This window comes from Cryptomeria japonica, chromosome 10 (assembly GCF_030272615.1).
Source record: "Cryptomeria japonica chromosome 10, Sugi_1.0, whole genome shotgun sequence".
In the NCBI taxonomy this organism is placed as follows: Eukaryota; Viridiplantae; Streptophyta; class Pinopsida; order Cupressales; family Cupressaceae; genus Cryptomeria; species Cryptomeria japonica.
In genome coordinates this window covers 479,388,634-479,403,099 of record NC_081414.1, presented here as the reverse complement: position 1 = coordinate 479,403,099, position 14,466 = coordinate 479,388,634, and the positions used below count along the sequence as shown (strand labels likewise).

The 14,466-nt window shown below is 36.8% G+C and overlaps 1 protein-coding gene across 5 annotated transcripts in view; it reads right to left on the bottom strand.

The window, feature by feature from the left end:
* Positions 1 to 1,224: 1,224 nt before the first annotated feature.
* Positions 1,225 to 14,466, bottom strand: part of LOC131039365 (serine--tRNA ligase, chloroplastic/mitochondrial) — a 104,490-nt gene continuing 91,248 nt past the window's right edge. For all 5 annotated transcript variants that reach the window (XM_057972084.2, XM_057972083.2, XM_057972087.2 and 2 more), the window contains 5 exons: positions 4,243 to 4,422; positions 3,867 to 4,033; positions 1,952 to 2,086; positions 1,775 to 1,868; positions 1,225 to 1,661 (listed from right to left, as the gene is read on the bottom strand). In XM_057972084.2, coding sequence (XP_057828067.2) covers positions 1,368 to 1,661; positions 1,775 to 1,868; positions 1,952 to 2,086; positions 3,867 to 4,033; positions 4,243 to 4,422 — 870 coding nt within the window. In that variant the 3' untranslated portion in view covers positions 1,225 to 1,367. The remainder of the gene's footprint in view (positions 1,662 to 1,774; positions 1,869 to 1,951; positions 2,087 to 3,866; positions 4,034 to 4,242; positions 4,423 to 14,466) is intronic.

Below are 14,466 nucleotides of genomic sequence, written 5' to 3'. Positions count from 1 at the left end.
GGGGTCTGCGGACCCCCCAAAATTTGATTTTTCTTTTTTTTTTTTGATCTTTTCAAATCTTTTCCAATTTTTCAATTTTTTTGATTTTTTTTTTTTGATTTTCAAAGACAATTTTCAGAAAATGAAAAAAAAAAAAATTTGAAAAATATGTAAAAATTCGAAAATCCGTACGATATAGCCAAATTGGGGAAAAAAAATTTCCTCACCAAAATAGGTCGACTTTATAGTCAAAATTTATGGAAATGGCCTCCCGGATTCAACGGTGATGTCCAAATCGCTGTATGATGCCTCCAAAAAATGAAGATCCCCAAATCCGAAAATAGAAGCCTTCCAAGATGTCTCCAAAAACTAATCAACGAAGCCCCAATAGCTCTGATACCATGTTGGATTTTGCCAAGATCAAGGGCACAATGAAAAGCATAAAAGAGACAATAGAATGACAAGAACAAACTGTATTCTCATCAATATAAAAATGATCAACTGGATTAACCAATACAATGAATAGAGGCCTGCTTATATAGGCAAGGCCATATGGATGTATGAGCACACAAATATGACAAGTGGCTCAATGAGAAACAAGGGTAGGTAGGAAATAGGTGTGGGTAGGTAGGAGAAATAATATAATATTCCACATGAGGTGGATCACCCACCGAAGGTGGAATTATCACTCCACAATAAGTGGATATGATAGTGTAATAACAAGATCAACACCATAAGAGGTGGAATTTCTCCTACACACACTATCCCAATGAGGCACAAACACCCAAGTGTCTCATATCCAAACTACTATGAAATGCATTATCCTAAGTAAACTTAAGTAAGTGTAATAATATCCATGATGAATAATTATTTACACCAACAGTATCATATGTGGAGCTTATTAGGGAATTGAATTCTGCAGACCGTACTCTGAGGACAATCTTGCATACAGAACTTGTTAGTTGTAATGGCATGGAGGTCTAATCAACCAAGAATAGACACAAAAAAAAACTATCAACAAGGTAATCTTTTTCTTACACACAAGCATCTGCCACGGTATTCGAACAATGTCCCCTCTTAACTTCATTTGAACATTATGGATGTTCAAACCCCTGTTTTATATTTTTTTGGAACTTAAAATTACCGAGGGATCAAATAAGCAATCCACAAAAGCATGTAATACACCTATAAATTATCCCAACAAAAGCATGCAATCGATCTACCATTGGAGGATGACTACAAAGGTCAAGAAAGATAAGTACTAAGATTTATAGGGTGGAAAACATTTCATACACTCAGAAGCTAAATCTGAAGTGAAGCTCAGAAAATGGTTCAAAAAACTGTCACAAAATTATCTTTATTATATTCTCTTTATAGGAAAACATGCTTTATTGTTTCGACTTTGGATATATGACTTCAACACCACCCATGAATGGTTTCAAAACTTCTGGAACAATTACAGACCCATCTTCCTGCTGAAAATTTTCAAGTATGGATATGATCATTCTAGGTACCGCACAAGCTGTCGCGTTTAATGTATGTACAAACTGTAATGGCGGCAATGGGATTTTCCTTTTCTTGGGCTTGACCGCCATTGAAAGAGTTGATTCTTCACTTACAGGTCGATACCGAATATTAAGTCGACGACTTTGGTAATCTGTGCAGTTTGATGCACTGGATATCTGCAAATAAGAAAATTTGCATAATTATTACATGGATATTAGTGGAGGCATATAATTTTTTCCTATCTACCAATCAAATCCCCTCCTGTATGACATTACAGTTTAGGGTATACCTCACCATACCGCCCTAGACCTGGCATCCATGCCTCCACATCATACTTGCGGTATGCAGGTGCACCTAAGTCTTCAGAAGGCATGTCTAGAGTCCTGCAACAAAATCAAAGATTGTAAAACAAAATTAAAAAATTATGCTGTACAATAAATTAAACAGACAAAGGAGTCCAACTCACTTGAAGTGTAATCCAAGTGAAGAAAAGAGATCTTCCTCAATGCTAATAAGCTCCTCATGAAATAAATCACTTTCCTCTGGATGACATATCACAAACATTTCAACCTTACTGAACTGATGGACACGGTACAAGCCCCTGCCCAACAACCCAGAAAAAACAGCTATTGTTTAGGCAATAGAAATTCAGAAAAAAATTCCAGTTCACTAGTCACTCACTAGATAGAGCTGAAGAATCTATAACACAGATCTATTGTTATCCATCATAAAGCATTCCAAACAACAAAGCAGTGTGCAGCCATAGTATGCTTCCATCATTATGGCTTGGTGTCTCAATCATCTCTGTGACACCAATATTCTATTTGTGGGCACAACTAAATATATAAAGAAATCAAAATAAGGCCAGAAAACATATGCATGTCTAATTGCAAGAATAGCAATTCACTAAAATAGAATTACTCATTCATCCAGACAGCTTAAGCGAAAGTGATGAATGATGAAATCCTCTTGCACCTTAAAGTAGCAATGGTTGCACTAGAGGATCAGTTTTAAACTAAATGAATGCACCCACTATGTAAACTTATTAGAGAGCTGGAACACACTGGTGTTCTCCTCCAAGAACTACCATTTTAGTTTAGTGGAGTAGGGGCAAGTGATGAGAATCAAGAAATTTCACTTCACAAGATAAGGATCCATTTCCATTGGTTTTGCCCACATTGAAGAAGCCACAGGGATTGAGCTCATAACAATGTGTGCATCCACCATGTAACCATCAAAAATCCAACACCACTACAAGACAGTAAGTGGAAGTACAAAATAAGAAAAACAATTCAGACTAAAATGATTGCAGGAGAATGTAACAATTAATGATTTATTCCATACGTGTTCATTTACAATGCAAGCAATACAGGGAGGACCTCTCATAAATCTGTGCCCTTTCTGTGACAGCATAAGTACTATTTTAAGGACCAACAGTCATCAATTAAAACTCAACCATTGCATTTACCTATGTATAATCATCTAATAACTTAAACTGCCTTAGCCAACAATTCAAAAAATAGATTTAGTCAGCACAACATGCATTAACATAACAAAGGTCAGTCTTGAGATTGAGTGAATTTCTTGGACAACTTTGATGAGCAATGAAATGCCTACATAGGAAGGATGTATGCCCCAAATAATGAGCCCAAAGCTTAACTTGAAAAAAAAAAGATTACTGACACTCATCCAAAAGTATTGCCAACCTCCACAAAAGTATACATGCAAGGGTTCATGATGAGGGAATCAAGACCCTTACAGGAACTAGGGGGCTCAACCTCTCCTGCCGAGAGATATCAGACCTCCAATGAGAGAGAGGTTTCTTGACATACAATGACTGGAAAGCATGTTCTATTTTCCACAATGAAATAAAGTTTCTTTTGAACGTGCATTTATCTTCAATTTGATTTAGTTACCAGATATTGGTATAATATCAACTGACCATAAATTTTATGTGGCATTCTACAGATCAAAACACTATGAAGAAATTGTTGATTTTACATGTTCAATGGTCACCATTATGCAGGTGATGGTGGTTTTACCAAACATTTTGCAGACCATTCTACACACCACTATCAATCCTAAGCTGCATTACTTAATGCCTTGTAAGTTCCTGATTCTAAACATTGGGCCCCTCCAAGAGCCTCATACCACATTTTATATAGGATGGAGTATATACAATATACAGGCATTTTGTTCAGTAGAACAATTTTTTCATATTCCAAGAAATGTATGTTGCATGTACTAGATTACCTTCATTTTAAATTGCAACCACAGTTTCCAATGTTAATGTATTGCAATAAAAATAATTTAGCAGAAAACATGCAAACTTCCATTTACTCAAGAATGTGACATGGCCATAAGTAAATATGGAATCAGACCTTGTTGCATAGCCTGCAGCACCAGCCTCTGTGCGAAAGCAATGTGAAAAGGCAACATGTTTTATTGGCAAGAGGGTGTCAGCTATAATGCGATCCATGTACATTCCCCCTACTGGAATCTCTGAGGTCCCTGCTAGACACTGGTCTGTTCCATTTATAGAATATACCTGCTCATAACAAAAGAAGAAAATTATGGTGCTTCAAATTTTCAAATGTACAATCATTACACCAACCAGACCTTTGATATTCTTTTAACTTCAACAATGTATAACCTGAACCTTGGAACATTAAAAAATGAAAACTAGGACAGTCCACAAGTTATTAATGATTAAAATTGTTCTGTCAATCAAATTTCAATCATAAGAGAATTTAACACCTGAGTATTCTCTGCCCGGGGTTGAAAGCCACACTTTTCAAGAACAGATGATCGAACAATATCTGGGGTGCTCAAAGGTACGTATCCTCTTCTTGTGAGTTCTGACAAAGTCCAATTAATGAGTCCCATCTCCAATAAAACAGCCTCATTTTTTAGGTAATAGAACTTTGAACCACTAACCTGCACCATAAATACATGATCAGAAAAGTTCTATTTTCTTTCTGAGCTATTGAAAGACATTTGAGCGATCTGAAAATTACAAGCACAAAAAACCACCTACTTGTTAATGAATGAGCTGAGAAACTCTACAATCAATGTTTCGTAAGGCACAACACTTTCAGAAGGTTTGCAAATGGGGTAGCAAGCTAAGTTGGCTTGATCTTGGGGAACACTTCAAAGTTTAAGTGCGCTTGAATCGGAGTAATACTGTGATGGGTGAGCTCCGAAGAAGTCCCAATACTTCACTCCTATGAGCATCACCTAGATGCAGAGAGTGCTAAGTGGACTATTCATGTCCATGAAAGATGGGCTGTTCTTAACCATTACTCATGAAATAAAGATCAATGAGTTTGTCTTAGAAACTACATGGTTAAACTTGATAAATCATCACAAAATTACAAATTGGTTCAAGCAATCTTTTTCAGAACTCTTATTAAATGTAGCTTAAGGTACCAAATGGCAAGTTTTCAAGCTGATTTCAGGTACAATTTGTCCAAAATCAGAATCTGATTCAAATTGTCTATGGATCCAAAGAAGGATTGACCTTTTCTCTTTTGAAACATTTGGAATTGTCACCCAACAAATTCAGACAATTCTAGAGCACACAATTCCAGACTTCAACGATGATTTTGAAGCATCTGTTTGATTTTTTGAGTCTTTGACCCTTGTAAAACCCTAAACAACAGCATTGTTTGATATCTTGTGTTTTTCTCCAATAGTGATGGCCAACATAGGGAAAACAACAAACACCGACAACTCAAAATGCATAATATACCACCTTCTCTAAGCTTTGATTCACCTTTGGCCTATAACGATGCCATATCCTATTGCCCATTACACCCCTCCACAGTTGAGACACAAATCTTCTGTGCCACGCCAACAATCACCTTCCCTAGAGAAAGTTTCAGTGTTCAACATCAGAATGTCTCTGAAATCTCAATCTACTGTATATAATCTTCCAGATCAGGACAAGAGGATGATGCTTTCTAAAGAAATTGCACAATGGAGTGTAATTTTGATAATGTTTCACACTAGCCAAAGGAGACACTAAAGCAGAGAATAAGTACAAAGAGAGCTTTCCAAAATCTTAAAAGACAAGGTTTAAAGCAAGATCCAAAGCAGGGGGATTCATTTATCGACACAGATTCCTCAGTTCAACCAGGATTTACTTTGAGATTAAGATTGACATCCAATAATGTTGCAGAATCATATACCATATGGACGGCCATGGAAGTGGCTTAGAGGCAAGGATTATAGAAACTACTTTGTATAAGGAACACTGCCATAAAACAATCATAATTCAAAAATTATGCAAGGACATAAGAACCTCTCCCGCATCATTCTTCCAACAATATCTGCTAGGATTAAGAGCTTACCAGAATCCATTTCATTAAATGGGGTCTCAAATACAGGGGTGCAAAGGGATCATTAGGTATCGATGCTCATTAAAATAAGGCCACAAATAAGAAAAGTGAATTATTTGGGATAAGAACCTAAGAGCATCCAAAAAAATACTTTACATTGCCTGACAGTTTTTTTGAAAATGTTGTACTAGGACAGGATATGGGTCATAATGAACAAATGCATGTTGCTAACTTTGTAAGTTTGACATCAATTTAAAAACCACCTTTTGCTAGTATCTAAAGGACATCAACTGTCTTCCAGTCCTGTCTCAAAGGTATTCTCATATTTATAATCATTGGACAATAAAATTCAGATATGCATTTGGATTGCTATCAACCCCAGCAACCAACAGTCATGAGGAGATCCCTACTTCACTAGGGGCTTACGCGCATTTTGTTCAATTGTCGCAGGCATTGATAACTGGGTTATTGTTTACATACTACAACTGAAATTTAAGGGCTTAATTTAGTTCCAGAGTCATATTGGAGTAAAGTGTAATAAAGGTTTCTTTGTATTAAACTTAAGTTTATGATAACATCTTGCAGATTAGATATAAATTCATTATAAAAACTTGCCTTCTGTATGTTATTAGAGAAACCACAAAGATAAGATTGAATAAGCTGGGTGCACAAATAAGTTGCCGCTTATGCAGATGATTTTATTAATAAACTACATTAGAGTATAGACTAAGTCCCTATGGCTATGGGTATGTACGGAGGTGATAATCGTTTTACCCAATGCAATAAATAGCATGATTATTGGCTGTATAACCTAGGTATAACAAGAACAAGAAACGTACACCTAGATAAAACAAATAAATATATGATATATGAATGGTGTAAGCTCGCTTTGCTCCACTTCCCCTCAAAAAAATTCCATGTGGAGCCTATATATCTGCTAAATTGGCTAACTCTTGCCAAGAATGATGCTACACTATAATTGGTGCTGAACTAACACATGTTAAAAAAAAATCTACTAAAGCCAAAGAATGAGCATAATTTTCAAACCAAGTAAGAATATTCTTTGCTAGTATTAATCTAGCAAAAGAAATTTGTTGTTCTTCACTAATCTAACACGTTGAAATATACCTATGTTACCAGATTTTGTATTTTGGGATCCATCATAGTACCTAATGGAACAGATCCAGGTATGGGCAGCCCAAATATGTCGTAGGCAAGGCCCTACCATCCTGGGTACCCTGTGGATACATCTGGGGCATTGCCACAGAGTAGCAAGATGACAGGGCTGTGCCCTGGCCATACCCATGTGAACCCACATGCATAAACTTTTTAAAAGCACCCAGAATTTTGTTAAACACGTTTATCAATTATCAAAATAGATGGGGCCCTAAGCAAGTTCTCTTTTTGTTAAACATGTTTATCAATTATCAAAATAGATGGGCCCCTAAGCAAGTTCTCTTTTTGTTAAACATGTTTATCAATTATCAAAATAGATGGGCCCCTAAGCAAGTTCTCTTTTTGTCTCCTATCATCAAGCCATGTCTGATACAGATAATTCATGTCACCAAATTCTTGTCATTGGTTCTTTGTGACCGTGTGGATCATTTTCCATCACTGTGTATGCAGTCAATCATTATCGTTAAATTCTGAAGGTACTGTGGCTGGCAATAGGATAAATAGTGGCTTACACATTTTGTAGTTTTCAAAACTTTATATCATTGCAAATGGGTTCAACATGTTTTAGAGATGTAGATCGATTGTTCAAGGAATGATTTTTAAACGTTGCATGATATTTATATAAAATTTGTGAGTAGTTTATAAGAAGTCAAAAAAGAAATAAAATAAAAAAAAGGAAAGGGGCAGTTGCAATTTAGAGAGGCTAATTATAATTTAAGTTTTTTTTAAATGTATTATTGAATGAGCAATATCAAAGCAGGGGGATAGATATTTTAAAAGGGTGTTTCACGTAAGAGGGTTATATTTTTTTAATTTGTAAATCTTTATGGTTTTGAGCATAATTTCTTGTTTTAAGGGACCACTAAAATCAGGACTTTTCAAAATTCACCACATTTTATCAGTTATGCAAATAAAACAATCAAAAATTCAAAGACAACATAATCTAATGATTTATACCAGAGTTCCCAGACTCGCCGTGAGTCAGGCGAGTTCGCCGAGTTGGCGAGTCAAGACAAGCTCGGCAAGTTTTGCTGACTCTGGACTCAGACTCGGTGGGTTTTGACCATAACTCGCCTGACTCGCGAGTCAAGCGAGTTATGGCAAAACTCACCGAGTCCGAGCTCCAGGACTCGACTGCAGCATGTGCAGATTTCGACTTCAAAAACCAAAAAAAATAAAAGCTTTTTGACATGTTTTTTTTTTAATTTCTTTTTCATTTAACCCTAAAAGGTCTTCTAATTGCTAGTTGTGAGAAGAAGAGAGGAAAAGTGAGAGAGAGGAAGGAAAACAAGAGGCCATAGGTTTGCAACCAGCAGGGAAGAAGAGCATCAAGGTGTTGACGTGTATTTTGTACACTATCAAACACAGAATAAAATACCTAAAGGTACCTTATCCTCTCTTGAGTAAAGCCTCTGATTGCTGAAGATGTCGCGAAAAAGGATCAATCAGGATGACTCCAAGGTTCTTCGATGTAGGGTCTCTACGTGTGGATAAGCTCTCTGTGGTATGATGTGATTTGCTGGAATCACAAGGGGACTTTCACTTGATGCCTGAACTTCTGATTTGCTTTGAATATTGCTGGAACACAGGCTCTTACTAGCTTTGACTTGAAAAAAGGAAAAAAGATGAGGGCGAGGAAAAGATCTAATCCTAACACTAAGAATGTAAGAGCAATGAATGATCTTTGATGAAATTCTAACTAAGTCTTGTTTTGACATCCCAGGACCATCTCCACAAGGTTAGTGCGATCTTCGAAGGAAAGCTTTATGATGTTCAAATCATCCCTGCAGGCATAGACACCATCAGGTTGATGCAGATCAATGAAGAAGCGACAATTGAAGTTAAGCTTAAGCTGAATGATTCCAGTTGACTACACAAGGCAAGTCTGCAATCAACACAATGCTAGTAGTATGGATATACGAATTCCACCATCAATCAAGCACATTTCTTCCACTCATCTAATCATAAAATCAAACATGAGAAGTATAAAGACCATGCAAATTGTCGAATCGACCCATAAATTTCACCATTTATTCAATGAAGTTACAAGTCTTTTACAACAACATCTTGGCAACAATCTTTGCCTTCTCTCTCTACTCTACTCCAATTGCTATTCTATCAACTAGCTAATCACCTTCTAACTACTCTCTATCTGTCTTCTAACTGCTTCCAACTATATTCTAACTGCCTTTACAAAATGAAATGCCAGGGCTTATATAGTGCCCTCAATACAATTCGATGGCTTAGATCAATTCGAGATCAATGGCCAAGATTCAACAATGAAAACCCTAATTAGGGTTTGTTACAACCATTACATAACATTTAATGCTTGACCAATGATAAAATTGTATTGCTCGGACACATGTCCTCTCTAGAAAATTCCACCAATGGATAGCTGGGGTAGGTACATCGGAGTTTGTGCCACCTTCCATGAGTTAGGTACATTGAATCTGGAAATGCTGAGGTGGACCACACTGACTGGAGAAGTGATGACTAGGATGCCACCTCATCTGACACTTGTAACTTAGTAAATATTCAACTTGATGTTGTTGAGAAGCTAGCTTTAATTAATTCATCTAGAACTATCTGCATCTTCAACGAACCCTTGTTCTAACTTCTTGTGTCCTTGATGTTCAGGATGATTGTTGTACCTCGCCCTGGAATACTGGATTGGAGAAGTCGCCCTTGATGACGTTAGTCCAAAGAAGGCCGTCCTTGTCGATGCTAGGCTGGAGGAGGTCGCCCTTGTCCTTGCTTGATCGTCCTTGATGAGAACCTGCCGACTTGTAGATCCTCCGGGCTTTGGAGTCGCCATCTTGATACCTACACAACATTTCAAAATTAGTAATATATTTTGAAATCTAAAAATTAAACTTTAAAAGGAAGACTCAAGATTTTAATTAGGAAACTTCATGATAAATCTTGAGTTATCATTTCCTAATTAACTACGCAATACTTAGATTTTCCAAAACAAATGTCAAACCTTGAACAAGGGTGTCAAGATGATTTCGCCATACCTCCTCTTGAGTTTTAAACTCTAAGAAATGATGTAAAAAAAAAAAAAATAGATTTCGCTAGGCAAAGTGTAGATCAAAGCCTTCTCTTGAACAAATTGCGCCAATTCTTGATCATATCAACCTCAAGGCATTTTAAACATCATTTCAAATTCGCGCCTTGGCTTAGATTTGTCCAAACTTGGCGAGAAGGACTGGATATTAGGCTTTTCGCCCTGGTCCCTTGTAGAGGGACAGGAGCGATTTTGCAAATCCAAGCTTATCCGTCCTTTGTTAGCCTTCCAAATTATATTCAATGGATAAATCATGTTTTCCTTGGTCTCTTCAAATCATAAAATTGTCTTGATCTTGCAAGAACAGTGCAAATTTGAAATTCAAGCTCCGGTCCTTCAGTGAGGGACAGGAGCGAATTTTGTCTTCTAGGCCAAAATGCTTCACTTTTCACCATGAAATGTCTTGGCTAAGGAAGATATCATCTTGTTACACACCATGAATAAGAGTTCAAGTCTAAGAAAGGTCTAAAAATGTGTGTATAAAGAAAATCGCTCTGGTCCCTTGGTGAGGGACAGGAGCGCTTTTACCTTTGTAGACAAAAACTCCATCATTTCATTGTCTTTGATCAAGTCTGGATGCTCTATCATGCTCATTTTGTCCTTCACCATGCCTTTGATGTTCCAATTTGGCCAAACAAGGTCAGGAATGGCTCAAATAAGCTTTTTCGCCCTGGACCCTTGGTGAGGGACAGGAGCGCTTTGCCTTGGTCCCTTGGAGAGGGACAGGAGCGAAATTCGCTCTGGATCCTCAGTGAAGGACAGGAGCGAAATTTGACTTTTTGAACTCTCTATCAGGATAATTTTTATGGAATATAACATTTAAGTATAAGAAATAAGTTATATTCCATATATACTTTCAGGATGTTTGAGAGTGGTTTCAGACCTCCAGGAGTTATATAGCAAAATCTAGTTTTTGGAGGTTTTTCAGTTTCCAGACTTAGTCAAATTTCAGGATCAGGACATTCCAGACTTAGCCAATTTTCAGGATCAGGACTTGCTAGACTTAGTCAAATTTCAGGATCAGGACTTTCAGACTTAGCCAGATTTTCAGGATCAGGACTTCACTCCAGCAGGACCTACTATCCTATTGATCTCTCCGACAGCACTCAAAAATGCAAAGGCCAACCGACAAAACCCTAAAAGACCTAAAAAAAACAAACCCTAAAAAGCAAAAAACAGGGGTCCCCATTTGCAATGGGGCGATGTGTGAAAACGTCACAACACAAGGAGACCACAAATCACATTGGGGAGGCCATACGCTTGCATTGAGAGCATCAAGGAGTCCATAGCAAGACTTCTCAACTCATTTGAAAGAGGTAAGTGTTAAACTTTGTAGATTTTGTTGGTTTTTTTTGGTATGTTAATGGATTTTTTTCATTTGTTTGTTAAATTTTTTTAGTTTAACAATTAACTTTTTCCAAATCTTGAATGAATTTATTTTTTTAGTTTAACTTCAATGAGATAAGTAGATAATAGTGCAAACCCTACATTTTTTTAGAAAAAATTTGTAAACATGTATTTACAATTTTTTCTTTAAAAAAAGTAGGGTTTGCTGATTTTTTCTATTAGTTTATGTAAATGCTATTCAAATTTATGTTCAAATCTAAGTTGTAGATGTTCAGAAAATTCTTTTATTATTTTATTGACTGTTGCTTCTTATTTGTAGGTTGTTGTAGATTACATTAATTGATTTCGATGATCTACAGCATTTCACAAGGCATATACTTATATGTAATGCCTACCGATCAAGGCATGCCTTGACCGGGCATGTCTCTTGACATGCCCGATCAAGACATGTCTTGATCGGTTTCATAGGCACCGTTTCATTAAACTGCTTTACCAATAATTATCGGGGTAAGACACATGCAATATAATTATTGACAACCGATAACAAATCGGCATGGGATTAATATGATAACTATAGTTATCCGATCTGTTCTATTTCAATTATAGCATATGAAATCTGATCATAGCATGATCGATAATGATGTGCAAGTATCGAACTGTGTAATCTGATGTGAAATGCATATAAGTTTATTCATTCAATCATTAAGTCTACCATTAGTTTGTAGTTATATCGATAAGGTAGATGATTGAATGAGAGATAAATGAAGTCTCTCATTCAATCATTTATCTTACCGAAGCTACTTAGTTTTAACACTCCCTCTTAGCTAGGGAAGATAACTGGAGACCTATGTAAATATTGAAATAAGCATCACATTTCTCATAATAGAATGTATTACATGACCTCGTAATACAAGGGATCATATCACATATGCTTGTGACATGATGTATCACATAATAAATGACAGAGGAATATATCACAACATCTCGTGATATAGATATCACATAACACGTGATATCAGTATCGCATAACACGCGATACCTTGGATATACAATATTAAGAATGTTGAATTCCCTTATATCCAAGTTATGGTATGTGCACTGACATTACATCACATAATGTCTACCATAACATATCATGGCACATCCATGAGTCAGCATGATATCAACATTACAAGATCGTCACTTTATAATGTTTAATACAAGTGTTCATTGTCTAAAAGATTATCACCTTTTAGAAATGTACACAAGGGGTGGAGCCCATAAATTCATAACACGACAAAAGAAGTTTACATTAAACATCTCATATATTAGTACAGATTACAAAGCTAATTATAACTCAATCATACCAAGACCTTTCCTGAAGTGTTCAACTTTCACTCTGGATAGAGGCTTGGTCAGTATGTCTGTTGTCTGGTCTCCTGTACTGATATACTGCAACTGAATCACATTCCTATCCACCATATCTCTCACATAGTGATAAGGAATCTCTATGTGTTTGGATCTATCATGAAATACAGGGTTCACGGAGAGTTTTATACAACTCTGATTATCACAATGAATTATAGTAGGCTTCAATGGTTCTCCAAATAATCCTACAACTAGTTTCCGTAGCCATACAGCTTCTCGTGCAGCCATGGAAGCTGCGATATATTCGGCCTCTGTAGAACTCTGAACTACTGAAGACTGTTTCCTGCTAATCCAAGATATCATGGCTGAACCCAAGCTGAAGCAGCACCCTGAGGTGCTTTTTCTGTCAGTCACACTTCCAGCCCAATCTGAATCAGTGAACCCGTGAAGATCCAAACCAACATTCTCATACTTGAGTCCATAGTTAAGAGTGCCTTGAAGGTATCTCGTGATATGTTTTACAGCCATAAGATGAATCTCCTTAGGTTCACACATGAACTGACTCAAGGCATTTACTGGATAACAGATATCAGGTCTAATATTGACCAGGTACATTAATGATCCAATCATCTGTCTGTAGAGAGTGGGACCTACCAATGGGGAATCTACTGCTGCCTCCTTTAGTTTGTGAAGATTAGTTTCCATAGGAGAAGTCATGGGTCTGCAATTCATCATACCAAATGTCTTCAATATGTCTAAGGTGTATTTGTTAGAGTTTTGCCAAACTTCCAATCCAAGAAAGTAATGTGGAAGGCCTAAATCCTTCATATCAAACTCGTTTTCAAGGTCTTTCTTACATTGACCAATAAGGTGATCTTCTCCTATAATCAAAAGATCATCAACATATAAGATCAATATCAGCATATCACCTTTGACTTTCTTGAAGTAAAGATTTAGATTTGCATCATTCTTTGAGAATCCCAATCTCAGGAGATAGCTGTCAATTCTTTCAAACCAAGCCTTGGGAGCCTATTTTAGACCATATAAAGCTTTCTTTAATCTACACACGTGTCTCTGCATTGTGGATCTCAAACCCTTCTGGTTGTTCTAAGTAGACTTCCTCCTCAATTTTACCATTCAAGAAAGCAGTTTTCACATCCATCTAATGGACTTCCCAACCTTTGGCTGCTGCAATGGCCAGTACTGTTCTGACAAAGGTGTATCTAGCAACTGGAGCAAATGTCTCATCATAGTCTATTCCTTCTTTCTGTAAGAACCCTCGGGCAACAAATCTGGCTTTATGTTTCTCTATGCTACCATGTGCAGCAAGTTTGATTTTGAATAGCCACTTGGATGAGACAATGGATTTCCCTTTTGGCCTAGGAACAATTTCCCACACATCATTGTTTAGGATGGATTTATATTCTTCCGACATGGCATCTTTCCAAACTTGAAGTTTAAGAGCTTCTGGTACACTAGAGGGTTCTGATTTGGAGAGGTCATTCATTAGGGCTACATAGCTAGTGAATCTTCAGAGCCTCTTACTTTCTCTAAAAGTCCCTGAAGGAGCTGCAAAATCCCTTGCATCTTCCATTGTTTTGTGAACCCATGGAGGTCTTTTCTTAGGAATTTCTTTGGGAGGAATTTGTACTTCATTTTCTTCTAAACACTCCCTCTGAATCTTAGAAGTGGGATCCTCTTCTA